Raw genomic sequence first — 22,500 nt, 5'->3', positions numbered from 1 at the left:
GATGCTCTTGTGTTGTCCGTGGAGAAAGTTTAGGTTGTATATCTCACAGAACACTTTCTCCCCCCAGTGCCTCATGCAACTATAATACTTCAAATATCTCAAGACTTCAGGAGAAAAAACTGGTTCTGGGTGGGAATCCATCTTTTCTGAATACTTCTTGGAAAAGTCTTCAAGAAGAGACAACCTGCGGAGAAGAAGAAGAGAATTAGAGGAGTTAAGATGAGGAAACTGAATGAGAGAAACATCAGTAATAATGATAACAAGAGAAGCAGCAGTAACATTAGCTTTAACTTGACTCCTCCTCATGATGAGATCCATAGGAGGAGGAGGAGAAGGAGGAGGAGGAACCAGAGAGAATTTGAGGAATTGAAGGAAGGGAACAGATTGGTGGATGGAGGAGACTGGAGAAAGGGAAGGAAGAAGCAGACATTTTCCTTAGGTTATTAGCCTAGCTAAGATTGGGTTTGGATAGGTTACATTCAGGGTAGGTTAGGACAGGTTAGGTTAGAATAAAGTTTTCAGACTTTGCCCCCCTCTGGTGGGGGGCCCACTTGCACACCTGGGCCACCCAAATCCAGTCAGCCAATCCTTCCTTGGTCGGCTGGCAACCCATTCCCCTCCACAAATCGGCCCTGTTCCACCCCTCTATTTTTGGCCAATATTTGCTTCGATGTTTTAGTTTTGGCTGTTAAGTACTAGATTTGGTGTTTTAGTACTAGTTTCAGCAGTTGAGTACTAGTTTTGGTGCTTTAGTACTAGTTTCAGCAGTTAAGTACTAGATTTGGTGTTGTAGTACCAGTTTCAGCTGTTGAGTACTAGTTTCAGCTGTTAAGTACTAGATTCTGTGTTTAATACTAGTTTTAGTTGTTAGTGCTATTTTCAGTGTTTTTCTCCTCTTATCAGTTGTTAAGTACTATTTTCACTATTCTTGTACTACTTTCAAATGTAGTTTCCACTGCTAAGTACTGTTTTCAGTGTTTTAGTACAAGGTTAGGGTGTTAAGTACTATTTTCAGTGTTTTCGTACTACTTTTGGCTGTTAAGTATTATTTTAACTTTTTTAGTTTTAGGTTCAGCTGATTTTTTAATAATAAGCCGGGTTTGACGGAATTTTCGCCAATTTCTCACCAAATTTCGATGTTTTCTCTAACTTACGGTAGGTGAAGCCATTTTTTATGGATTTCATGCCAGTTAACCCTTTACTGCCGACTGGACGTATTTTACGTCGACATTTTTTGTCTCTCGGGTGCCGACTGGACGTATTTTACGTCGACTTACAAAAGTTTTTTTTTAAGATTTGCGGAAAAATACTTATAGGCCTACCAGTCTAAAACTTTTGAATCACGCGCCTTGGGGGATGCTGGGAGTTCACGGATCAAGGTGTTGTTTTGTTTACAATCATTACGCAGGAGCGTAAGCGCGAATTTCTTTCTTGCCGCACTAAAAAGTATCTGTGCCACATCTCGGAAATTATTTTTTCACTTTGACATAATTTTTGTACCATTGTAAATTAGCTGTTACAGGAAGTATTATATATGAAAATCTGCGCACTTTTATGTAAAATACAACAATAAAATACTCATGATTGTAGCTTTTATCAGTTTTGAGATATTTTCATATAAATAACGATAATTGCCAAAATTTCAACCTTAGGTCAACTTTGACTCTACCGAAATGGTCGAAAAACGCAATTATAAGCTAAAAATCTTATATTTTAGTAATATTCAATCATTAACCTTAATTTTGCAACTAATCAGAAGTCTCTAGCACAATATTTCGATTTATGGTGAATTTATGAAAAAAATAACATTTTCTTTACGTCCGCGTGGTAACTCTTCCGAAAAAATCATACGTGCGATTGTGGTAATGTTTACACCATTTTAAATTAGCCGTTACATAAAGTTTTATATATGAAAATGTGCGAAATTTCATGTAGAATACAACAAAAAATAATTGAAGGTTGTAGCTTTTCTCATTTTTGAAATATTTGCATATAAATCACGATAAATTGAAAAAAAAACCACGTTCGGTCAACTTTGACTCTACCGAAATGGTCGAAAAACGCAATTGTAAGCTAAAACTCTTACAGTCTAGTAATATTCAGTCATTTATCTTAATCTTGAAACAAATTCGAAGTCTCTAGCAAAATATTTAGATTTATGGTGAATTTAAAAAAAAATCTTTTCTTCCCTCCGCGCACGGATTCTCCGCCACAAATCTCCGAAATGCGTACGTCCCATTCTCGGAATATTTGCTCCGTTTCATATTAGGCATTTCATAGAGTTTTTTCTATGAAAATGTGCGCAATTTCATGTAGAATAAAACGAAAAATATTTGAAGGTTGTAGCTTTTCTTATTTCCGAAATAATTGCATATAAAAAATATATATATAAAAAAATTCGACATTCGGTCAACTTTAACTCGTCAGATATGGTCGAAAACTGCAATTGTAAGCTAATACTCTTACAGTATAGTAATATTAAATCATTTTTCTTCAGCTTGAAAGAAATTGGAAGTCTCTAGGACATTATTTAGATTTATTATGGTGAATTTTTGAAAAAAATATTTGTTTACGTCTCTGCGTTACGAATTCATGCATTATTTTGTGATAATATTTTCTCTGTGTTGCTTTTATCGTTTTACAATGTGTTATATACCAAAATGATTGCAATTTAGTGTACATTACAACGAAAAAAAGTAACTTGTTACCTTTAACCGTTTTGCACACAGCGCGATTTGAATACAATTATATGTGAAATTTCGTTTTTGCGCTATCATATATCACATTATTTGTATAAGATAATGATAATTTTTTTCATTTCTGATGGTTGCATACTAAACTTCAGCCAATGAAAAAAAAAGGAGCCAAAAATGAACTCTTAATCTTGAAAACTAAGCGCGCTGTGATTTTTTGAAAAAAATATTTTTCCGCTTCCGCGCTCACTCTGAAACACCTCCGGCACAGGGGAGACATTTTTTTTTTTACCGCTTCGGCGTTTAAGGGTTAAGGTTAGGTTAAGGTTGCTATTTAGGAATTTTGTCCAATATCTGATGGGTTTTTGCCAAATAAGGTTCAATGAGGTTAAAGTTAGGTTAGGTTAAGGTAATTGTTGTGGAATTTCGACCAGTTTTCATCGAGATTTTGTCAAACCTTTTTGATTTTTTTCCAAAACTGGCAAGTGAAGGTCAGGTTAGGTTAATGGTGAATTTTTGTGATTCAGACGATTATTTTGGTCGACATTGTCGTTTTTTTCACAAGTTAAGTTTGATTGAGGTAGGTTAAGGGCATTTTTATACAGTTTAGACCAGTTGGCCGCCCTTTGTTGTTTTTTTGCAAGTTATGGTGTGGTTAGCTTAAATTATGTCATGTTAAGTTAAGTGAGGTTCGGTTAAAGTTAGATTAGGTCCAAGTATGAGGTGAGGTTTGGAGCTTTTCATGGAAACTGGTTTGATGTCGTCCGTCAGTCAACCAATTATTGCCTGTCTGGGTCGTGCCTTACTGACTGGGACCCTCCCATTGGCCATCCCTTCCTTAGCATTACAACATTATTTGAACCAAGTAAGGCTGGAATTGCAACCAGTAGTCCAATTGGGGCCAAGTGAACATAATACACAAACAAAAATGCAAGGAAGGAAGGGGGCAAAGGGGGAAAGAAGAAAGGGGGTCCGCCTAACATTCCCACTGGATCCTCTCAATGCGCCTCTCCATGTCCTACAAAATGCCACATACCAGACCCCGCTCAGACAATTTCCCAGTTTTTAACTAATATTTAATAGTTCAGTCGTCCACTGGCGCCATCTGGCAGCTGCGACTCTGACCGACCGCTCTGGCCCGACCCCGACCCATTCATTCCCCACCTCACATCAGCCTCCCCAGCTCCCTCCCTTCTATTTTTGCCCAATAATTCTATTTCCACTCGTGACAATGTATATACACACATATATGTGTGTGTATAGATATATATATATACATATATATATATATATATATATAGATATCTATATATATATATATTATAATATATATTCATATGAGGAAAATTACCCCCCCCCTCCTCTCTCTCTCTCTCTCTCTCTCTCTCTCTCTCTCTCTGTTTGAAATATTTTAAGATAAAAAGTGACCCTTCTGAAAAAATTTCGGATAAGGGTAAAGGTTTACAAATAGGAACAAACAACCCTCATGCCAGCTACATGATGCTTGGGAATGACATAAATAGTGTAGAACAAGAATAGGACCTTGGAGTTATTATCACCAAGGACTTAAAATCCACTAAAAGCTGAAAAGAAAGAAGGCACAGAAACTAGTGGGATACGTAAAGAGGCAGCTGAAATAGAGGAAGAAGGAAATGGTGTTGCAGCTCTACACATCAATAGTTAGACCACATCTTGAATATGAAGTGCAGTTTTGGTCACCAACACTGAGAAAAGACTTAAGTAGATTAGAAGGGGTACAAGAAAGAGCCACAAAGTTAATTCCATCCATCAGCAAATAGGTTAACAAAAACAACAAGAGAGCCTGAACCTGTATGACCTAGAAACACGACAATTGCAAGGACAACTAATAGACATTCAAAATAATAAAAGTAAACAGTAACATCTTCACATTAAACGAAAACCAGACAAGAAATAATGGATGGAAACTAGAACTGAAGAGATACAACACATCCCATTGTGGGAACTTCTTCACATACAAGATATGTGACAAACTGCCACCAGAAGTTGTAAGCAGCAGCGGTGTAGAATAGTTCAAAAGAAAGCTAGACAAAATCATTAGAACACTGTGAATTAATTGTAAAACCAGCTCCTAAAGATAAGTGAGCACACAATGTCTACCCGGATGGACAAATAAATCTATGAGACATCCTAATCCTTGTAACTTCTTGTAACTCTCTCTCTCTCTTTGAGGGAAAGAATGAGTGGGAAAATAGAAATCAACTGAACAGTTTGGATGGAAGTCGGTTTTATCCATTATATATAAAAAGAGAGAGAGAGAGAGAGAGAGAGAGAGAGTTAATCAAACGGGAATAGATGGCAATCATTGTTTATATAGTGTAGATAATTATGTTAACAAAGTATATATTAGCACTCCAAGCTAGCTTGCTTGCTTACTTATTATCTGGGTAATTAATTCTGTTGGCCTTGTTATCCCCCACACTATGAAGGTCCATAGAGACAAGGCCTTGCATAGAGAGGGTTCCTATATAAATATTTCCACATTATCCTAAATAATTTAATTTATGGTAAATGTAGAGTTGGAACTGCTCCAGGCTTGAATTCTTTGCATCTTGGAGGAATCGGTTTCCCAGGTAGTTCATATTTTAGATTTCTTTTGAAAGCAGATTTCTCGAAATGCTTGCTGCATATCTGCTGCGTCATGGGGTTGAAATTGGCCTTCCTCCTGCACATCTGGAATCTATTTGTCTTGTGTTTCTTTATCTTTCGGAAGCCAATAATAATTATAAATCGATTTACCTATCGAATAATTTGAAAAAGGTAAAGTGAAAGACTTTGAAAAGTTATACCTCTTATGTAGTGACATCGAGTTCAGTTTCTAGAGAAAGGGAAGTGCGATGCGATGCTCATTTATTGACGAACTTTAACATTTCAGTGTTTGATAATTTTATTCTCATTTCAGATGGATTCGAAGTCACCATTTAAAAAATTGGATTCTCTAGACTTGCGTTGACTTTTATTGATAAAGACTATGAATAGTGGGACAGAAATAGGTAAGAGGGGGTACTTACTTAAATATGATTTCGGAAAGTGTAATGGTAGTTTAACGATATTTGGGATGTTTTTTAATTCATTTTATTCCATTTTCGTGTTAGCTATTTTGGGAAATCAAGATTATATTTTTGTAATAGCGTGAGTTTGAATTAGCCGAGAGTTTTAATGACTGATTTTTCAGCTAGCTTCAGAGATGACACACAAAGGGACTATTCGAAGGTAGGTTACGTTTCCCAGTTAGGAGTTCTCTCCAATTATTTAAACGAGGGTCATTTTGACTCGCGTTATAGTGGTGGCAGTGAACAAAAGGCATTCAGGCCTATAGATTATGTTTCCGGAGAGACTAGGGTTAGATAGATTAGGTATATGTTAGGGAAAGTGGTTATAATTATGTGCATTTGGCAACTGACTCTCTATTGCTGACAAATAGGGGGCTTAACTTGTAGTCAGCGAAATTCAGGTATCAGCAGGGCTTGGCAGTGCTGTTAGCTAGTGTTTAAGTACAGACGTGTTTCTTGCAGGAGAGTGATAAAATGATAGCAGGAAATAATTACGCACGGTTGGAAGTGTAACTAAATATTACGTGCTTAGGTGAGAGCAGATAACTTTGTGTTCAGGTGCCGAAACCTATGAGGAAGTAATTATTTTAATTCAGAGAAAACATTTTGCTAATGCAGACTATAAAGAGTATATAAAAGCGGTAAGCAAACTTTTGGCAGAATTTGGGGATACAGTAGCTTTACGAGGGGATAAATTGGGACGGACTAATGTGTTAGAACATAAGGTAAACTTAGAGGAAGGTACGAAACCTATCTTTATTCCTGCATATCGCATACCTTTCAAAATCATAGAACAAGTAGAGAAAGAGGTCAGTAAATTAGAAGAGGAAGGAATTATTAGACCTAGTGCATCTCCATACAACTTTCCTCTGTTAGCAGTGCCTAAGAAGGACGGTTCTGTCTGAGTATGCGTTGCATTTAAATGTTTGAACGGGAAAACAATTCCAGACCGCTATCCAGTCACGTGCATACCAGATCTTTTTGTAGAAATTGGGGGACATAATATCTATAGTTCAATTGATTTAGTGCAGGGTTTTTTGCAGGTCCCTCTTATCGAAAATAACAAGGAATATACTGCTTTTTCAGTGCCCAAGGGACATTTTGAATTTGTATGGATGCCTTTTGGTTTGTCAGGTAGTCCTACGACTTTTACGAGGTTAGTAAACACAGTTTTGCAGGGGTATTTGGTAAAAATGTTTTTGTGTACATGGATGATATATTGATTGCAATAGACTCGATCAAGCAACATTTAGAATTGCTTAAGGAAGTACTTAGGAGGCTTAGGTTAGCAGAATTGAAAATTAAGCTAGCTAAGTGTTCCTTCTTGAAGAGGCAAATTACATATTTAGGTCGTATCTAAAGAAGGAGTTAGAGTAAATGACGATAAACTCAAAGCAATTGCAGATTTTCCTTTCCCGAAGTCAAAGAAACAAATAAGATCATTCCTGGGAATGGAGGGATATTTTTGCCGTTTCCTGGAAAGGTTTTCTAATATAACAGCTCCTTTAACAGATGTGTTGTGAGAAGACATTCTTTTTCATTGGGGAGAACCACAACAGTAGCTTTTTAGAAATTTAAGGATGCATTAATTAATCCCCCAGTTAGGAAATTTCCAGATTTCAATGAACCGTTCACATTTGTGACTGATGCCACTCAGGAGGGTATAGGTGCTTCCCTTATGCAAAAATTTGATGGGAAGTTCCATCCCATAGCCTTCTATAGTAGGAAATTTAGGACAAAGGTCAGCAATGAAAGACCAATAGCTACCATAGATTAAGAAGCCTTTGCAATAGTATCAAGTTTAGTTCATTTCAAAATGTTACTAATGGGGAATAAAGTAGAAGTTCTTACAGACCACAAGCCATTATTGGATCTTTTCAATAAACCCGATTTGTCACCCAAAAGAGCTTGATGGTTCTTAATTATCAAAGACTTTGATGCAAAGCTCAAATATATAGGAGGCAAGTTAAATGTAGTCGCAGATGCCCTTAGTAGAAGTTTTTATGATACGGAAGGATTTCAAGTTGGGGTAGTTACTAGTGATTCTGTACAATGGGATATAAGTCTCATAGAGCAAAGGCAAGATGAGGATGAAATTTTGGCAGACACAAAAGCGTTCCTCAGTGGGGAATTAGTCAAGAAAGGCCATAAGTTACCTCTTTCAGGTTTAGAATTAGAAGGTAATCTGTTGGTCAGGAAAATTAAATATAAAGTAAGGGCTAGTAAAAGTAAAAGAGACATGACACAGTTCGGGATTCCAAAAGTCCTAATTCCAGTAGTTTTGGATATAGTACATTGCAGGTTTGGTAGTCCACATTTGGGGATAGAAAAAACGTATAATGAGATGCGTAATAAGTATATTTGGAAAAATGTGGAAGGATGTGGAAAATTTTTTGAAAAACTGTATAGTGTGCAATGCTTGCAAACCTGCAAGGATAACTTCTTGCAAATTAGGGTCATATCTGATACCAAGTAGACCTTTTCAGAGAATACATATGGATATCTTAGGAAATTTTTGTGAATCTACATATGCAAATAAGTACTTGTTGGTAATAACAAATGAACTAACGAGCACAATAGAAATTTTTCCACTTAAACATAAAACAGCCGATAAAGTGTAGCATTTTTCAATAGGGTCATCTGCAGGTATGGCTCACCCAAGTCATGGGGATACAGGAAGTAACAATTATTCCATACAGACCTGAAGCTAATGAGTTATGTGAACGAGCAAACAGGAAAGTGCTCGAAGCTCTCAGGATGTCTATAGGAGGAAAAAATAGAAATTGTGATAGATATGCAGATATAGTTAGACATATGTTCAGTGATTCCATTAAAATGTCTCCATTCGAAGCATTGTTTGGTTGCCAAGTGCAAGGCACATTTGATTTGCTAACTATACCTCATCATGGAGAAGATACAATTGAAGCATTAATTTCCACAGCAAAGGAGAGATATGCTTGTTTCAGCCGTAATCTCGAGGCTAAGAACAGAGAAATGGTGGAAAGATGCAACGAGAAAGCATTAGATGTTAAAATTGCGATTGGAGATAACGTATTCCTAAAAATCAATGTGAGAAATTAACTAAATTATAAGTTAGGTCCAAATTTTGAGGGTCCTTTTATAGTTATTGAAGAAAAGAAAGGAAACAGATTTGTAGTCTTAGATGAAAAGACAGGTCCATCGAAATTGACACATATCAAAGATGAAGAAGATGGGGAAAATGATAAAAAGGTGAAACTGCGCAGTTACATTTTTTTTAGATTTTGCAAATGGATGACGAAATATGATTAATCAGTCTTATGTAACATTTTTTCTTTCATTCTTTTAATAGTTTCTTATACGCAAACTGCGGCGATTTGGCGATAAAACCCGAGGTAATTATTTTAATAAAAGAAGAATGGGTGAAAAATGTAGGTAAATACCGTAGAGTTGAGAAATATTACAAGGAATTCTTCTGGTGATGATGTTTGGTGGTGATACCTGGTGGTAATTCTTAGTGATTTAGTGATACCTGATGATGATTTTGGTGATTTCGTGATTCCTGGTGGTGTTGATTTTGTTGGGGACGATTATTGTGGTTATTCTGATGGCGAATTATTGTTGGCTATGATTTTTGGTGGTGATTTGTGATTTTATGAGCCAATGGGGTGGTGACTGTGGTTCTTTGTGGTATTGTGGCTCTTGGGGGTTGGTACTGGTGCATTGCGGTTTTACGGTTCCCCTGATAAGGTCATGTATTCTATGAGGTTCTATTCACCAGTGATAATATATATATATATATATATATATATATATATATATATATATATATATATATATATATATATATATATTTGGCGGTCTGTGGTTAATATTCGGGGATCGTGGTTTATATCCGGACGAGGTGATTTCTAGGGTGTTACTTTGAGGTATATCGGTGGTCAAATGGCTTAGGATTTAACCTGTGGTGGATATTTTATAGTGGTATATTTTATATTGGTGGCTATATAATAGAGGAATTTTTTTTAGGACAATTTTGGGTACCCTTGTGGTAACAATGAGGATGTCCTGAGGATAAATTTTGAGGTCTAATGTGGTTCTGTAGTATCAGTGAAGATTTATTGAGGATTCCCAGCGAGGATTAAATGGTTGATTTTGGGGCCAATTTGACGAATGATGACTTCGGAGTTTACGAGTCTGACTAGACAAGTCAATGGTGCGATTTGAGGACATGTTGAATAAACAGGTGGTTTGGTGCTGACAATGTTGTTCTGTCTCGGATGAGACAATTGTTGGTTGGATTGGACGATCGCTTGGCAGAGGGCCAGGTCGTGTTGTGGTTTCTGTCGAGGGAACAGGAGTTTTATGCGACTTCTAAAGCACTGAAGGCGTTTTAAATGTACCCGCAGGTGTGTGAACATGCAGTGACTATTTTGCCCTTCCTTTAAGTAAAGTAGGAATGTGAACTTAGCATTTATTTAGTTCCAAAACAGCCGGACTCTTTGCCCCGGTTTCCTGGCCGGGAAAACCGTATGCCCTCGGGCTATGCTCGAGGCGTTTCTATGGCCAACTTTAGCGAGTAGTAAAGTTGGCGACGACGCACAGTCATTTGTGCCCAGCGCAAACCAGACGCAGTGACTCTTCCGTTTTCTGTCTCCAGAATGAATGCGCCAAGGTTGACAAGAATTAATACCATAGGTATTAGATATTTAGTGGGTGCAATTTATGAAGACGACATTCCCTTAATTCTTGATGATACTTTACGTATAGAGGACGATGAAATTGAGGGCATTGCAGAATTGGGGAAAACTATGTTAATTGTTAAATTAAGCTCAAGAGAGAAATATGAAAACATTTGTGAAGATTTCGGTGGCAAAGAAATCAGTGTAAGAGACGACCTAAAAATCCGAGTTGAGGATTTGTCAACTTACAGGTCGTACGTGACAGTGCAAAATGTGCCTTTTGAAATGACTGACTTTATGCTGAACGACATTCTTTCCAGATACGGAAGAGTGAGTTATGTGAAGAAGAACACTCGAAGTCAGGGAAGATACAAAGGTATTGATAATGGTGTCAGAACAGTTTCGATGGATATTAATCGACAGATTCCTTCCTTCTTATATGTTGAATGTGCCAAGGTTTATATCTATATATACTATAAAGGGCAGACTAAAACTTGTAGACTTTGTGGGCAAACCAGCCATTTTGCTAATGAATGCGAAGTTGGAATTACACAAAGACTAAATATCATTAGTGAAGTAGACTTCCCTCATTTATCTGGCAATCAAAAAAATAAAGGAAATTAAATGCCAGTAAGCCACCAGGACCCAGTAGACGTTCGAACTTGTGAAGGGATGCCCCAAAGCATTTCTATAATTGACCGTCCTGTCGAAGTCGGAAGTAACCCAGCAACCAACGCCCAACCAGACTTGCAAACGGAATCCGAAACGCTGATGGAGACTTGCCATTTGATTGACCTGCGTGATGACATTGACATTACTCCAACTGTATCTGAAGGAAACAATTTGGCCCCTATAAATGGGACCTTAGAACATAATGGTGGGACAGACATATTGAATGCAAGATTCTTCATCGCACAACGAACTACTGAGACTGATGCAGTACCTCTTGTTGCAACCTACGGAACAATATCTGAGGAGGCGAACGTTTGTTCACCCGACAGTAATTCTGTTGAAGCTTCACCTAGTGAGAATGATATGAGATCTTGTGACGTCATGGAAGAATCAAGGCATTTTGAAGGCAACGCTGACGAGGACAGAAGTAACACCGACACAGCGCATCCTATGAGTCAAGATTTATTTAGCTCAATCATCCCCTCCGACAGGTGATTCAATGTTACCACCCTTTAATAGTTCCAATTATTTTAAAGGTGCTAATGGCACGATGTCAGAACAAGAAAATTGTTGCTCAATAGCAAATGAAATACCAGCAGGTCAAAAATGTAATAATGATAATGAAACCACAGTGACCGATGAGTCGGACTGTAATTCAAGCATCATACAAGGGAACGGGAAGAGCTTTTTGACAAGGAATTGTCCTACTACTTACGGTATGATAATAGCCATACTATTATGGGAGGTGATTGGAACTGTGTTTTGAGTCCTAGAGACAATTCTAATAATAGTGAATGAAATGTGTCAAAATCACTGCTTAGATTAATTAGGACCCTTAGGTTTAATGATGTATGGTTTTTGCATTACAGGGAACCCCAGTATACATATGTACGCACAAACTACGGTTCGCGCATTGATAGATTGTACTGTCAAACGCTCAGAGACAATGTAATTTCAAGCGAAAGGATTAGCAGGCAGAAGTTTGGGGTCATCAATTATTTCGAAGCAAAACTAAGGAAACATTACATGAAACTTAATGTGTCAGGAAACTCAGATTAAGCAGATATTACTATTCTCAAAGACAGAATAAACAATCTAAAATCTCAGATTTTAGAAGGGGTTAAAGTACGATCGAGAATTCAAGACAGGATTGAAGGGGAAAAAGCCTCCTCTTACTTTCTTGGACAGCAAAGAGCAATAAATAGCAAAAAGGTCAAGAGAGAAATAGTCGCAAAACGCAACATAGTTCCGAATCTTGATGAAGGTACTGTTCTTACAAATAGCCAGGCCATTGAACACTATGTGTTCAGGTATTACCAAAAACTTTACCGGAAAAACATTTGTGATGTACGTATGCAAAACCTCTTTATGCAGTTTGTAGAGAAAAAAATGACTGATTCTGATAATGATACATTTCATAAGAATATATCTCTCAGAGAGATACGTGATGTTATTCGTTCCATTGCTCACAATAAATGTCCTGGTATAGATGGCACCCCAATAGAATTTTATAAGGTATTTTGGGAAGATATGAAGGATGAACTAAAGCTGTTGCTTGAAAATATTATGGAAATGAAAACTCTCTCCAAGAGTCAGAGTATTGCATTGGTCACTCTCATATCGAAAGGCACCGATGAGAGTGCTTTGGCTAATTGGAGACCAATTTCATTGTTGTGCTGTGACTATAAGATACTTGCTAAGATAATGGCGAAAAGAATGCAAACAGTTATCTTCAACCTTATCAGTCCCGAACAATTTAATGTGCCTGGAAGATCCATAAATACATGTAATACTTTAATTAGAGGTATTGTGTATTATTGTAGTGAGAAAAGAGTTCAAGATGCTATTTTAAATCTTGATTGGTCGAAAGCATTTGACCGTGTTGATATTAATTTTGTACTTCGGATTCTTGAAAGACTAGGTTTATGTGATGAACTGATTTCCTGCATCAAGATATTGTACACGAATATTGGAAGTTGTTGCATTGTTAATGGTAACATTGGTAAATATTTTAGTGTGGAGAGGGGAGTCCGACAAGGCTGCCCTCTTTCTATGCTCCTTTATGCTGTTTTCCAGGAACCTCTTTATCTTGCTATAAAAAGAAATAGTTGTATTGAACACTTGCCCTTACCAAATGATAACCACCTTAAAATTCTTGGGTTTGCCGATGATACAAATATTTTCGTTGCCAGTGACAAGGGAATTTTGGAGATTAGCACATTAGTGTCTAAATTTGAAGCAGCCACGGGTTGCATGCTAAATAAGAATAAGACGAAAATATTTGGGGTGATAGGTCTGCTTGGCCTTTATCATGGCTTCAAGGATATACGGTTCTTTTACAACCAAATATTGTAAATATATGGTTGTTCAAAGACAAGAATGTGCCTGAACATTTGATTACAAATAGAATAAAAGCTTCGAGTATAAAAAAAACCCAGAGGGATATCAAGGCCATTTTGAAAGAGAAATTGTTAAAATATTTCACAAAGAATTTTTGTAACATTAAATGCAATGTATTTTAGATGGAAATATATGTAGTTCTGTTTTTGTAAATAATTTATTGAATAAAAACTCAGAGGTTTAGCACTGCTTTCAGGAATGTTGATGATGACATTCCATGATGAAGAATTTTAATAGGTCATTTTAAGGGGTTATTTGGGGAATGATACTTATATGTTGTGGCAGCAATTTGTGTGGTGATACAAACTTCATTTTGTAATGGGGAAAGAGTTGAATTATTATTATTTTGTTTTTACATTTTGTAATGGGAAATAGTTTAATTATTTTTTTACAAGGGAAACCTGTAGGGATGGTGTTCGGTAATGTCATCGCAGTAATTACATTGTGGTAATTTCATCATGGTAATTTCACCGCATGGTAATTATATCTCATACATTTTCACTACATTGTAACTACTTTGCAATATATCACATCGTCAGAAATTTCATCGTAAGGTTTCTTTCACCGCACAATGCCAAAAAATAAATGAACAATGAAATATAATTCACTTGTCTTTCTGTAAAACGTCCAAGTATTACTGTTATAGTTGTTGATGAGATCAAAGTATCTAACTTTCTGACTATTAGCAAATGGCCTTCTTGTTGACTTTTCCTATATAAATATTTTTTCATAAATTTTCGATTTTTGTAACCAACTTGTTTTCTGGGTGGTAAACATCCTCGGTTTTTGTAAATAAATAAAAGTAAATCCTTCACGATGCCTCTGCAGTACGTCGTAAGCATAAGGAATACAAAAAAAGCTCATTGATAATAGTCATCTATTTGTGAAAGAACGAACAAGTGGCGAAAACACTATTTGGAAATGTGACCAGTTTTGTAAAACAAAGTGCCATGCAAGAGTTCATACAAATGAAGTTTTTTCTTAGACTCATTAATTGAGTTAGATATAAGACTGGGGTCAAACAACTGATAATCATCGACGCTAAAAGAATAAAAAAAAAATAAAAAGACATTCAAAACCTCCATTAATCTTAAAAGTTGTTTGGTGAGTGTTAGAAAAGTTATATACGTTCTGAAACTAAATATGCTGTAAAACATGTTTAGATATTTTGAAAACGTTTTACAGTTGATTATCCAACTAGAATTTCCATTTAGATTTTCCAACACTAAATATATATTTTTACTTTTTAAAATAAAACAAATCATGCTTAAAAAACGACAATCATGAAAAGCATCAAAATAAGACTACTTTGAAAATAGTTAAATACTTTGATCCCCATCAACAACTATAAAAGCAATACAAGGAATGTTTTATAGGAAAAAAGTGCATTATATTCTATTCTTCATTTATTTTTTTGCCTTGTGCGGTTTACTTAGCTTGCAGGGAAAGAAACCTTACGATGAAATCACTGACGATGTGATATATTACAATAATATAATGACAATGCGGTAAAAATGTATGAAGTGTAATTACCATGCGATGGAATTACCACGTTGAAATTACCACGATGTAACTACTGCGATGACATTACAGTGAATCATCGGGATTAAGTGGTTTTTATGGTACCTATACATAGGATTTCTATTTTAGAGAGAAGGTAGAATTTATTTTGGGATACATAAGATAGAAGGTATATTCAACATTATGTTTGATGGAGGTTAACTGTATAAACACTACAGGGGTTTTGCTGCATAAACATTATTGGGGGTTTTGATAGTATATTTGTCAGATACAGGATCAATTAAAAATGAGTGGTCAGTTAATGATAAAAATTCTCCTTGTAAGTTTTTTTTTTTTTTTTTAAAAAGGGGGTCAGTATGTAAAGACCATATTTATTTTAGTGAAGAATTTCAGTCTTTGATAATTAACCATGAGATTGATTATGTTAGTTCATGACAGATTCGTGTGTTAAAGCAAGACTTGATTTTTCTTTAAGATGATGTAGACATATCAAGGGATCAGTTAGAACCTATTAATGATGAAACACGGACACACGATGACTTTAGAGAATTCCCAAGCTCACACGAATGGTGACAACGAAAACAACTTCGGATCTACTGCGCCCGATGTTGGTTCTTCACAGGGGAGACGAGGTCACAGGTCGCCAATGCAGATACGAGATATCGTCGATGGGTCATCTCAGGATAAATTCTGGGACAAGTCAGGAGTCTACAATACTTCTACTAGGCAGGTGCAGGATGCACTTGCATTGAAGTCGCAAAATAATTCAGTCGGCAACGAGGTGGCGGTTATGATTCCTTCATCGGAAGATGGCGAATCTACAGTTTAGCAACGAGGGTGTTAGGATACACCTACGGGGGTCACAGACCCTTAATAATGGTTCATGCAGAGTCGTTTTGGAATGGTTCATGGTGCTCAGCCGACGGATCTACAACTCATTGACAAAGGTGTTCATGAAACACTTTCATGGGGATCACAAGGCGGTTAAAGTTCCGCCTACACTGGAGACGAATTTTCCTTCGCCGAACGCTACACAGTTCCAGTGATTGTCGTTACGGTAGCAATAATGATGGTCAATGTGCGTTGCTGGAGCCATCAAACTTGTATGCAGCCAACAGAGGAGGGGAACCTCAGCAGCAGAAGTAGCTCTAAATCATGTGGCAAATTAAAGACATTATGAACTAGTATATGCCAGTAGCCAATGTAGTTCGTGACAGGGGTGCACACGTCTAGGTTGCCGAGCCATCGTAAGGCACTGGTCAGAGGAATAAAGAGATATATATTAAAATAAATGGGTTGATAACCTTAGCACTTGCTGGTTAGATGCAAAACAGTGGATTCCTCAAAATGGTGACCGAAAACACGCGGTCACGGGATGATGAGATGCGAGCGCATTCCAAAGATATGAGGTAAACCACAAGGAAAGGTTACTTCGGGTCGTTTTAGGTCACCGAGTATGTGCGCCAAATGACCGTGAACATGGGGAAATGGAAACGCACAAAATAGACTAGCGTGTATACGTTCGTGTGTTCAGTAGCGTGTGTGTATCAGTGCGTCTTAGTCAGTGTACATACGTACGTTTGTAAGAAAATAAATGGAATAAAAACCCCTAGCAAGGTGATTAAGACACATTACCTGATATTGACTGTGTGTGGAAACACACCGTAGGGGAAGGCGTTTCGAGACCCATCGGAAAAGGTAAAATGAAAGACTTTGAAAAGTTATACCTCTTATGTAGTGACATTGAGTTCAGTTTCTAGAGAAAGGGAAGTGCGATGCGATGCTCATTTATTGACGAACTTAAACATTTCAGTGTTTGATAATTTTATTCTCATTTTCAGATGGATTCGAAGTCACCATTTAAAAAATTGGATTCTCTAGACTTGCGTTGACTTTTATTGATAAAGACTATGAATAGTGGGACAGAAATAGGTAAGAGGGGGTACTTACTTAAATACAACTTCAGGAAGAGTTATGGTAGTTTAACGATTTTTGGGATGTTCTTTAACTCATTTTATTCCATTTTCGTGTTAGCTATTTTGGGAAATAAAGATTATATTTTTGTAATAGCGTGAGTTTGAATTAGCCGAGAGTTTTAATAATTGATTTTTCAGCTAGCTTCAGAGATGACACACAAAGGGACTATTCGAAGGTAGGTTACTTTTCCCAGTTAGGAGTTCTCTACAATTATTTAAACGAGGGTCATTTTGACTCTCGTAATATATAGATCACATAAAAAATAAAAACAACAATTCGCAGTTAAAAAATCCTTAAAATAGTCAAAATTATACCCAAACAACAAAGAAAAAGAATGAAAAAGCTAAGAAACATAGAGTGTTAAAAGAGCACCTGTTCAGTCAGAAGACGACAGCTGAATGAGTATTATGGAAGGAGGAAAGGCAGAGCCACGAAGAAGACACTCTCCTCACGCCAAATACAAAGGTACCCCAGAAATGATGCGTGAGTTCAATCCCAGCACCACCTGCTTAATGGATAATGACCCAATAATGGACAATTCGTGAAAGGGGATTGCTTGACCTAAGATAGAAAAGTCAGAATATTTGATATTTGTATGGCAGATTTTTGAATGATTTACGTGGGATCTACCAAAAGATTGCTGAGGGTCAGAGCTGACTCACACCAAGGGGTGAGTCATCGTACAGGCTGGAAATTGCCCAACCCTGAATTCACTAACATCAGAAATCATTCAAAAATCTGCCTTCCGAATATACAATACACCTGGCTTTTCTATCTTAGGTCAATCAAAACACTTTCACGAATGAATGACCCATTCTTGAGTCATTATACATGAAGCAGGTGGCGCCGGGATTGAACTTCCGCACCACCTCTGTGGGACCTTTGTATTTGGCGTGACGAGCGTGTCTTCTTTGTGGCGCTGCCTTCCCTCCTTCCATACTCATGCAGAATACATTGGATGCAAAGCCAAATATTGTCACTTCTTAGAATTGGTTTTGATTCAGGTATCCTGGGTGAATAATTTTAAAGTAAGTCAAGGATTATTTTCTTTTGACCCGGTCATAAAACATTTGTTCCAGAAGGAATTGAAAGATAGAATAAAGAGGATTACCAGTAAGTAGATTTCGATTTTAATCTGAAGACCATTCTGTGACATCCCGATCTTTTCGTATTCCCTTATGACTTTTACCCACCATTTGTAAAGGCACTTGATTCTGTGTCATTAGTGTTTCAATTTTCCTTCAACGAATTGAAAAAAGTTAAAAATATACACAGGACAAAAGCAGATAAATCAGACGCTCTAGTAATTTTAAACAAAAATGAATGTATTGGAAAAATGGATAGTCTTTTGGGTGATGATAGTACATACATATAAAGAATCAAATAAGAACCCGTTAGGTAATGTGAATAGTGCTTTCATTAGGAAAGCGAACAGTTTGTTAAAAGGTAACGAAAGTCTTATAAAAAAAAAAGTTGTGTGTGACCTCTCCATTGCTACAGTATATGTATGGTACAATAAAAACCCACAAAACAAACTTTCCTGCCAGGCCAATTATTAGCTCAGTGGGTTCCGCTTCTTACAAACTAGCGAAGTACTTAGTCGATATCCTTAATCCTTTAGTTGGTAGGTACCATCTCTAATGCCAATATTAAGAATAATGTGGACCTGATAAGTAAACTAAATACTGTACATGTTCACAATGAATCGAAGCTTGTGAGTTTTGACGTAGTATCACTATTCACAAAGGTACCAACTGGTGATCTACTGGAGTTTATCAGAATTATTAGTACACACACAGCTGGATATCCCCTTTTTTAAAAGCACGTTAATTGACCTGATTAAATTATGCGTGAAAGAATGTAAATTGGAATTTAATGGAAAATTTTACTCACAAAATTTTGGTATGGCAATGGGAAATCCTCTGTCCCAAGTGCTAAACAACTTATATATGTATGGAGTTTTTTTTAAAGAAAATATTTAACAACCTAATGTAGTTTGGTTCAGGTATGTTGACGACCTAATTTGTGTATGGCCAAGGATCGAAGATGTAAATAAATAACTTTTTTGCTAGGTTAAAGCAATTAGTACCATCAATTAAATTTACTATGGAAATGGAAAATAATGGATTTGCCTACCTTTTTTGGAGTCCTCATACGGAGAAATAGTAGTGGGTTTAAATATAGTGTTTACAGAAAATCTACTAATATTTCTTCTTATGTGCATTTCTATTCTGGACAAAACAAAAAAGTTAAAAAATCAGTGTTTACATCTATGTACATCTAAGAGCATTGTAGGTAATGTAACCCAGAATATATAGATGAGGAAATAGATGAGATTCGGAATACAGGCAAGAAACTGAAATATCCTGAATGTGTACTAAACAATGCATTAGCTGCAGCAAAAAAGACCATATCAAAACCAAAAATAACCTTACAACACAAAAAATTGCTTGTACTACCTTATAATAATAACATGAAAGATACCCCAATGTCCTGAAATTATTTTGGTGTTAATGTCGCTTTTAAAAACAATATAACAATGAAACATGTACTTATCAAGAACTCCCCCGACAATACTAAAGGACGAGTATATAAAATTCCATGTAAGTCTTGTGACAATTTTTACATTGGTCAAATGGGTAAAGCACTGAAAAAGAGAATAGAGCAACATAAAAAATGAGTGAGATATGCACAGGGAAACAGTGGTACATTTTGTACATGTCAGTGAGAACAATGCAATGGAAAGGAATATCATTGAGTCTAGCTTTATAAAAGAAAGTTACAACCAAGTTTATACTTGGAATGTATAAACTTAATCCTTTAATATCAAAAGAAATTTGTAAATTGTATAAATTTTAAGGAAGGCAGTAGAGATGTATGGAATAGGATTATTTTATCTGTAAACATAATGAGGGGGCAGTAGTGCTAATGAGACTTCCAACCCCGCCTCCATGACACCTGTCAGGTGTAGATTTGTTGTCTCCTATGGAGGGTACTTATCAATAGTGTTCCTTGAAAAATCATTGTAAATTTTAGCCAAATGAGTTTTGAAAACCACTCCTACCTTGACACCACCCTGTGGGTGGACCTACAGTCTCAAATGGTTATGTGTATGTTCGTCAGTACTGTCTCTGTACTATATTTATATTTGTGACTTCTAATACTATATGTCAGTCCTTTGTCAATGGCCTGGAAATAAAGTAGAAACCGGTCAGGACCTACACCCCGCCTTCTATCTTTCACCTGTGGATATGTGTGATAAATGAATCACGTGCTAAAGTGATTATAATCATATAATATATATATATATATATATATATATATATATATATATATATATATATATATTTGGGTGTGTGTGTATGGCTAAGCCATTCTAGAGGCTTGTAGGAATCTCCACGAGCTCTGAGGTCTCGCAAGATGCTTTAAAGGAACCCCCAATGCCCATGTTCTCTCAGCAGTAAGAGGAACCTTTCCCACCCCCAAAAGCCACCCCCCAAAAGTTTTTTGATGTTTGGTGTTATAAAATGACACAGTTAATTTCCATTTACATCAAAAGAAAAGTTTTCATTTCTTTATCATTAATTTAACTGTAGATTTATTGTGAGTTAATAATTAATAATTGCTAATTAATATTTCTTAATTGTAAGTAATATTTTTTACCTGTATTTCGCTAATGTGACAAGAATTTCCCTCCATTTGTTTTCCGCCTTAACGTTGGTATTATGTGCTTCTGTCCTGGCTTCTGAGGACACATGGCATTTTAAAGGGACGTTCATGGGTCTCGATAATGGTGACCATTGCCATTCTGTATTAATTATATTATGTAATCACTTCTTGTGCCTACCAAGAATCTTCTTAAAGACATCGAACTAGCTAAGTATTTTATACAAGTTAATTTGCATGTTTGGCCAATGTGTATGGGGGAGTTATATAAGAACGCTTGGTTAGTTATTGTCTCTGCATTACGCAAGTACCAGCATTATTTAACATAAGCACAAATTTATTTCTTATTTTGCATTTTAATTCCAGTGCCTAGAATTCCTACCATTGTTGCCTTCTTCAAGAAAATTATGTGCTGTGGACCATTTTGAGATACTGGAGATTAAAATTTCACCACAGTAATAATAATTTTTCTTCTGGTCCTTTCGAACCGGATCCGCGATCGTCATAGCCAACGTTTCCCGGTTCTTGATTCTCGTTTGCAAAAACCAGTTGGCGGTTATCATCGTTATGGCAGTGCCCAACCTTGTTTACATTCATATAGGCTAGGCTACTATTTCGTTATTATTCGGGTTCAGTCATAACTTGTGTTAATCTAGCAAAACTTTTAACTTTTCAGTAACTTGGAGGTTAGCCTAATTTTACCCTATATTTTCGTCTCCAATGTTCAGACCGACCTAATAATTTGACATATAGCCTGCTCATTATATTTACACTAATTGGAAATAAATTTGTTACATTATTACAATAAGGTGTATTTATTTGTTTTCTGGATTGTATTTGAAAGACAAAATTTTAGAATTTGGATATTATTAACCAATATGGAGTTTATGCTAACATTTATTTTCAAGTTAGTGTATTTAAGTTGTTTATTATAGTTTATTTAGGGTGGCCTAAGTGAGTTTTGAGCCTAACGTTATTTGAACTTTGTTGTCAGCTGCCTAGGCTAGCCTAAGGTTTATGGTTATTTGTAACAGTCTTTGCATTTAGCTTTTAGTCCATTTTGACTGTATGGTCATTCTTTTGCTGTTGGCTTTGTTAGCCTTTGGTTTGGCTTGTTTAGCCTCTTAGTTTGGCTCTTGGTTTTGCCTATTGATTTTGACTATTTTACAGCTAGTATTTTGCTGTTGCTTACAACAAGTATTAGAAATTTATTTATGATCTATATTGAAATTACAATTTGCTAGTGAACCACATTTCATTAAGCTGTATTATCGCAAATTCAAAGATTATGTGCTTTGGCCTTAAGCCTCTTTTTTACATCTTTTATTGTGTTGTTTAGTCCCCTCTCCTGTACTTTGAATTTCTCGTCCAGTTCCTCCCTTTTTTACGTGCTTCTTAGCCTGTTTTCTGCCATTTCTTTCAGTTTATTATTATTATTATTATTATTATTATTATTATTATTATTATTATTATTATTATTATTATTATTATTATTATTATTATTATTATTATTATTATTATTATTATTATTATTATTATTATTATCCAGATGATAATCCTATTTATATGGAACAAGCCCAAACAGCCCATTGACTTGAGATTCAAGCATTCAAAGAATATCATGGGTTTCATTTATAAGAAGTTACAGATGGTAATAAGAAATGCAGAAAGATAAAGAGATCATATTGGAAAAGAAAAAATTAATTAACAAATAAAATAAATAAATAAATAAATAAATAAAAAGGTTTTGGCTATGTGGAAAATGAAAATAATGCAATTTAAATATTCTTCTCCTTTCAGCTACGACTCAGGTCAAGG

At 36.0% G+C, this 22,500-nt stretch overlaps 1 protein-coding gene across 1 annotated transcript in view; it reads right to left on the bottom strand.

Annotated features, from left to right (window-relative positions):
- Positions 1–22,500, bottom strand: part of LOC135208182 (uncharacterized) — a 71,677-nt gene that overhangs the window by 8,666 nt on the left and 40,511 nt on the right. Inside the window, exon 2 of the mRNA XM_064240318.1 lies at positions 1–184. This exon is cut by the window's left edge and continues 2,305 nt beyond it. Within this exon, the coding sequence (XP_064096388.1) occupies positions 1–141 (141 nt within the window). The 5' untranslated portion in view covers positions 142–184. The remainder of the gene's footprint in view (positions 185–22,500) is intronic.

This window comes from Macrobrachium nipponense, chromosome 35 (genome assembly GCF_015104395.2).
Source record: "Macrobrachium nipponense isolate FS-2020 chromosome 35, ASM1510439v2, whole genome shotgun sequence".
Lineage (NCBI taxonomy): Eukaryota > Metazoa > Arthropoda > Malacostraca > Decapoda > Palaemonidae > Macrobrachium > Macrobrachium nipponense.
Note: the sequence above shows the minus strand (reverse complement) of the source record. Positions and strands in the feature narration are given on the sequence as shown.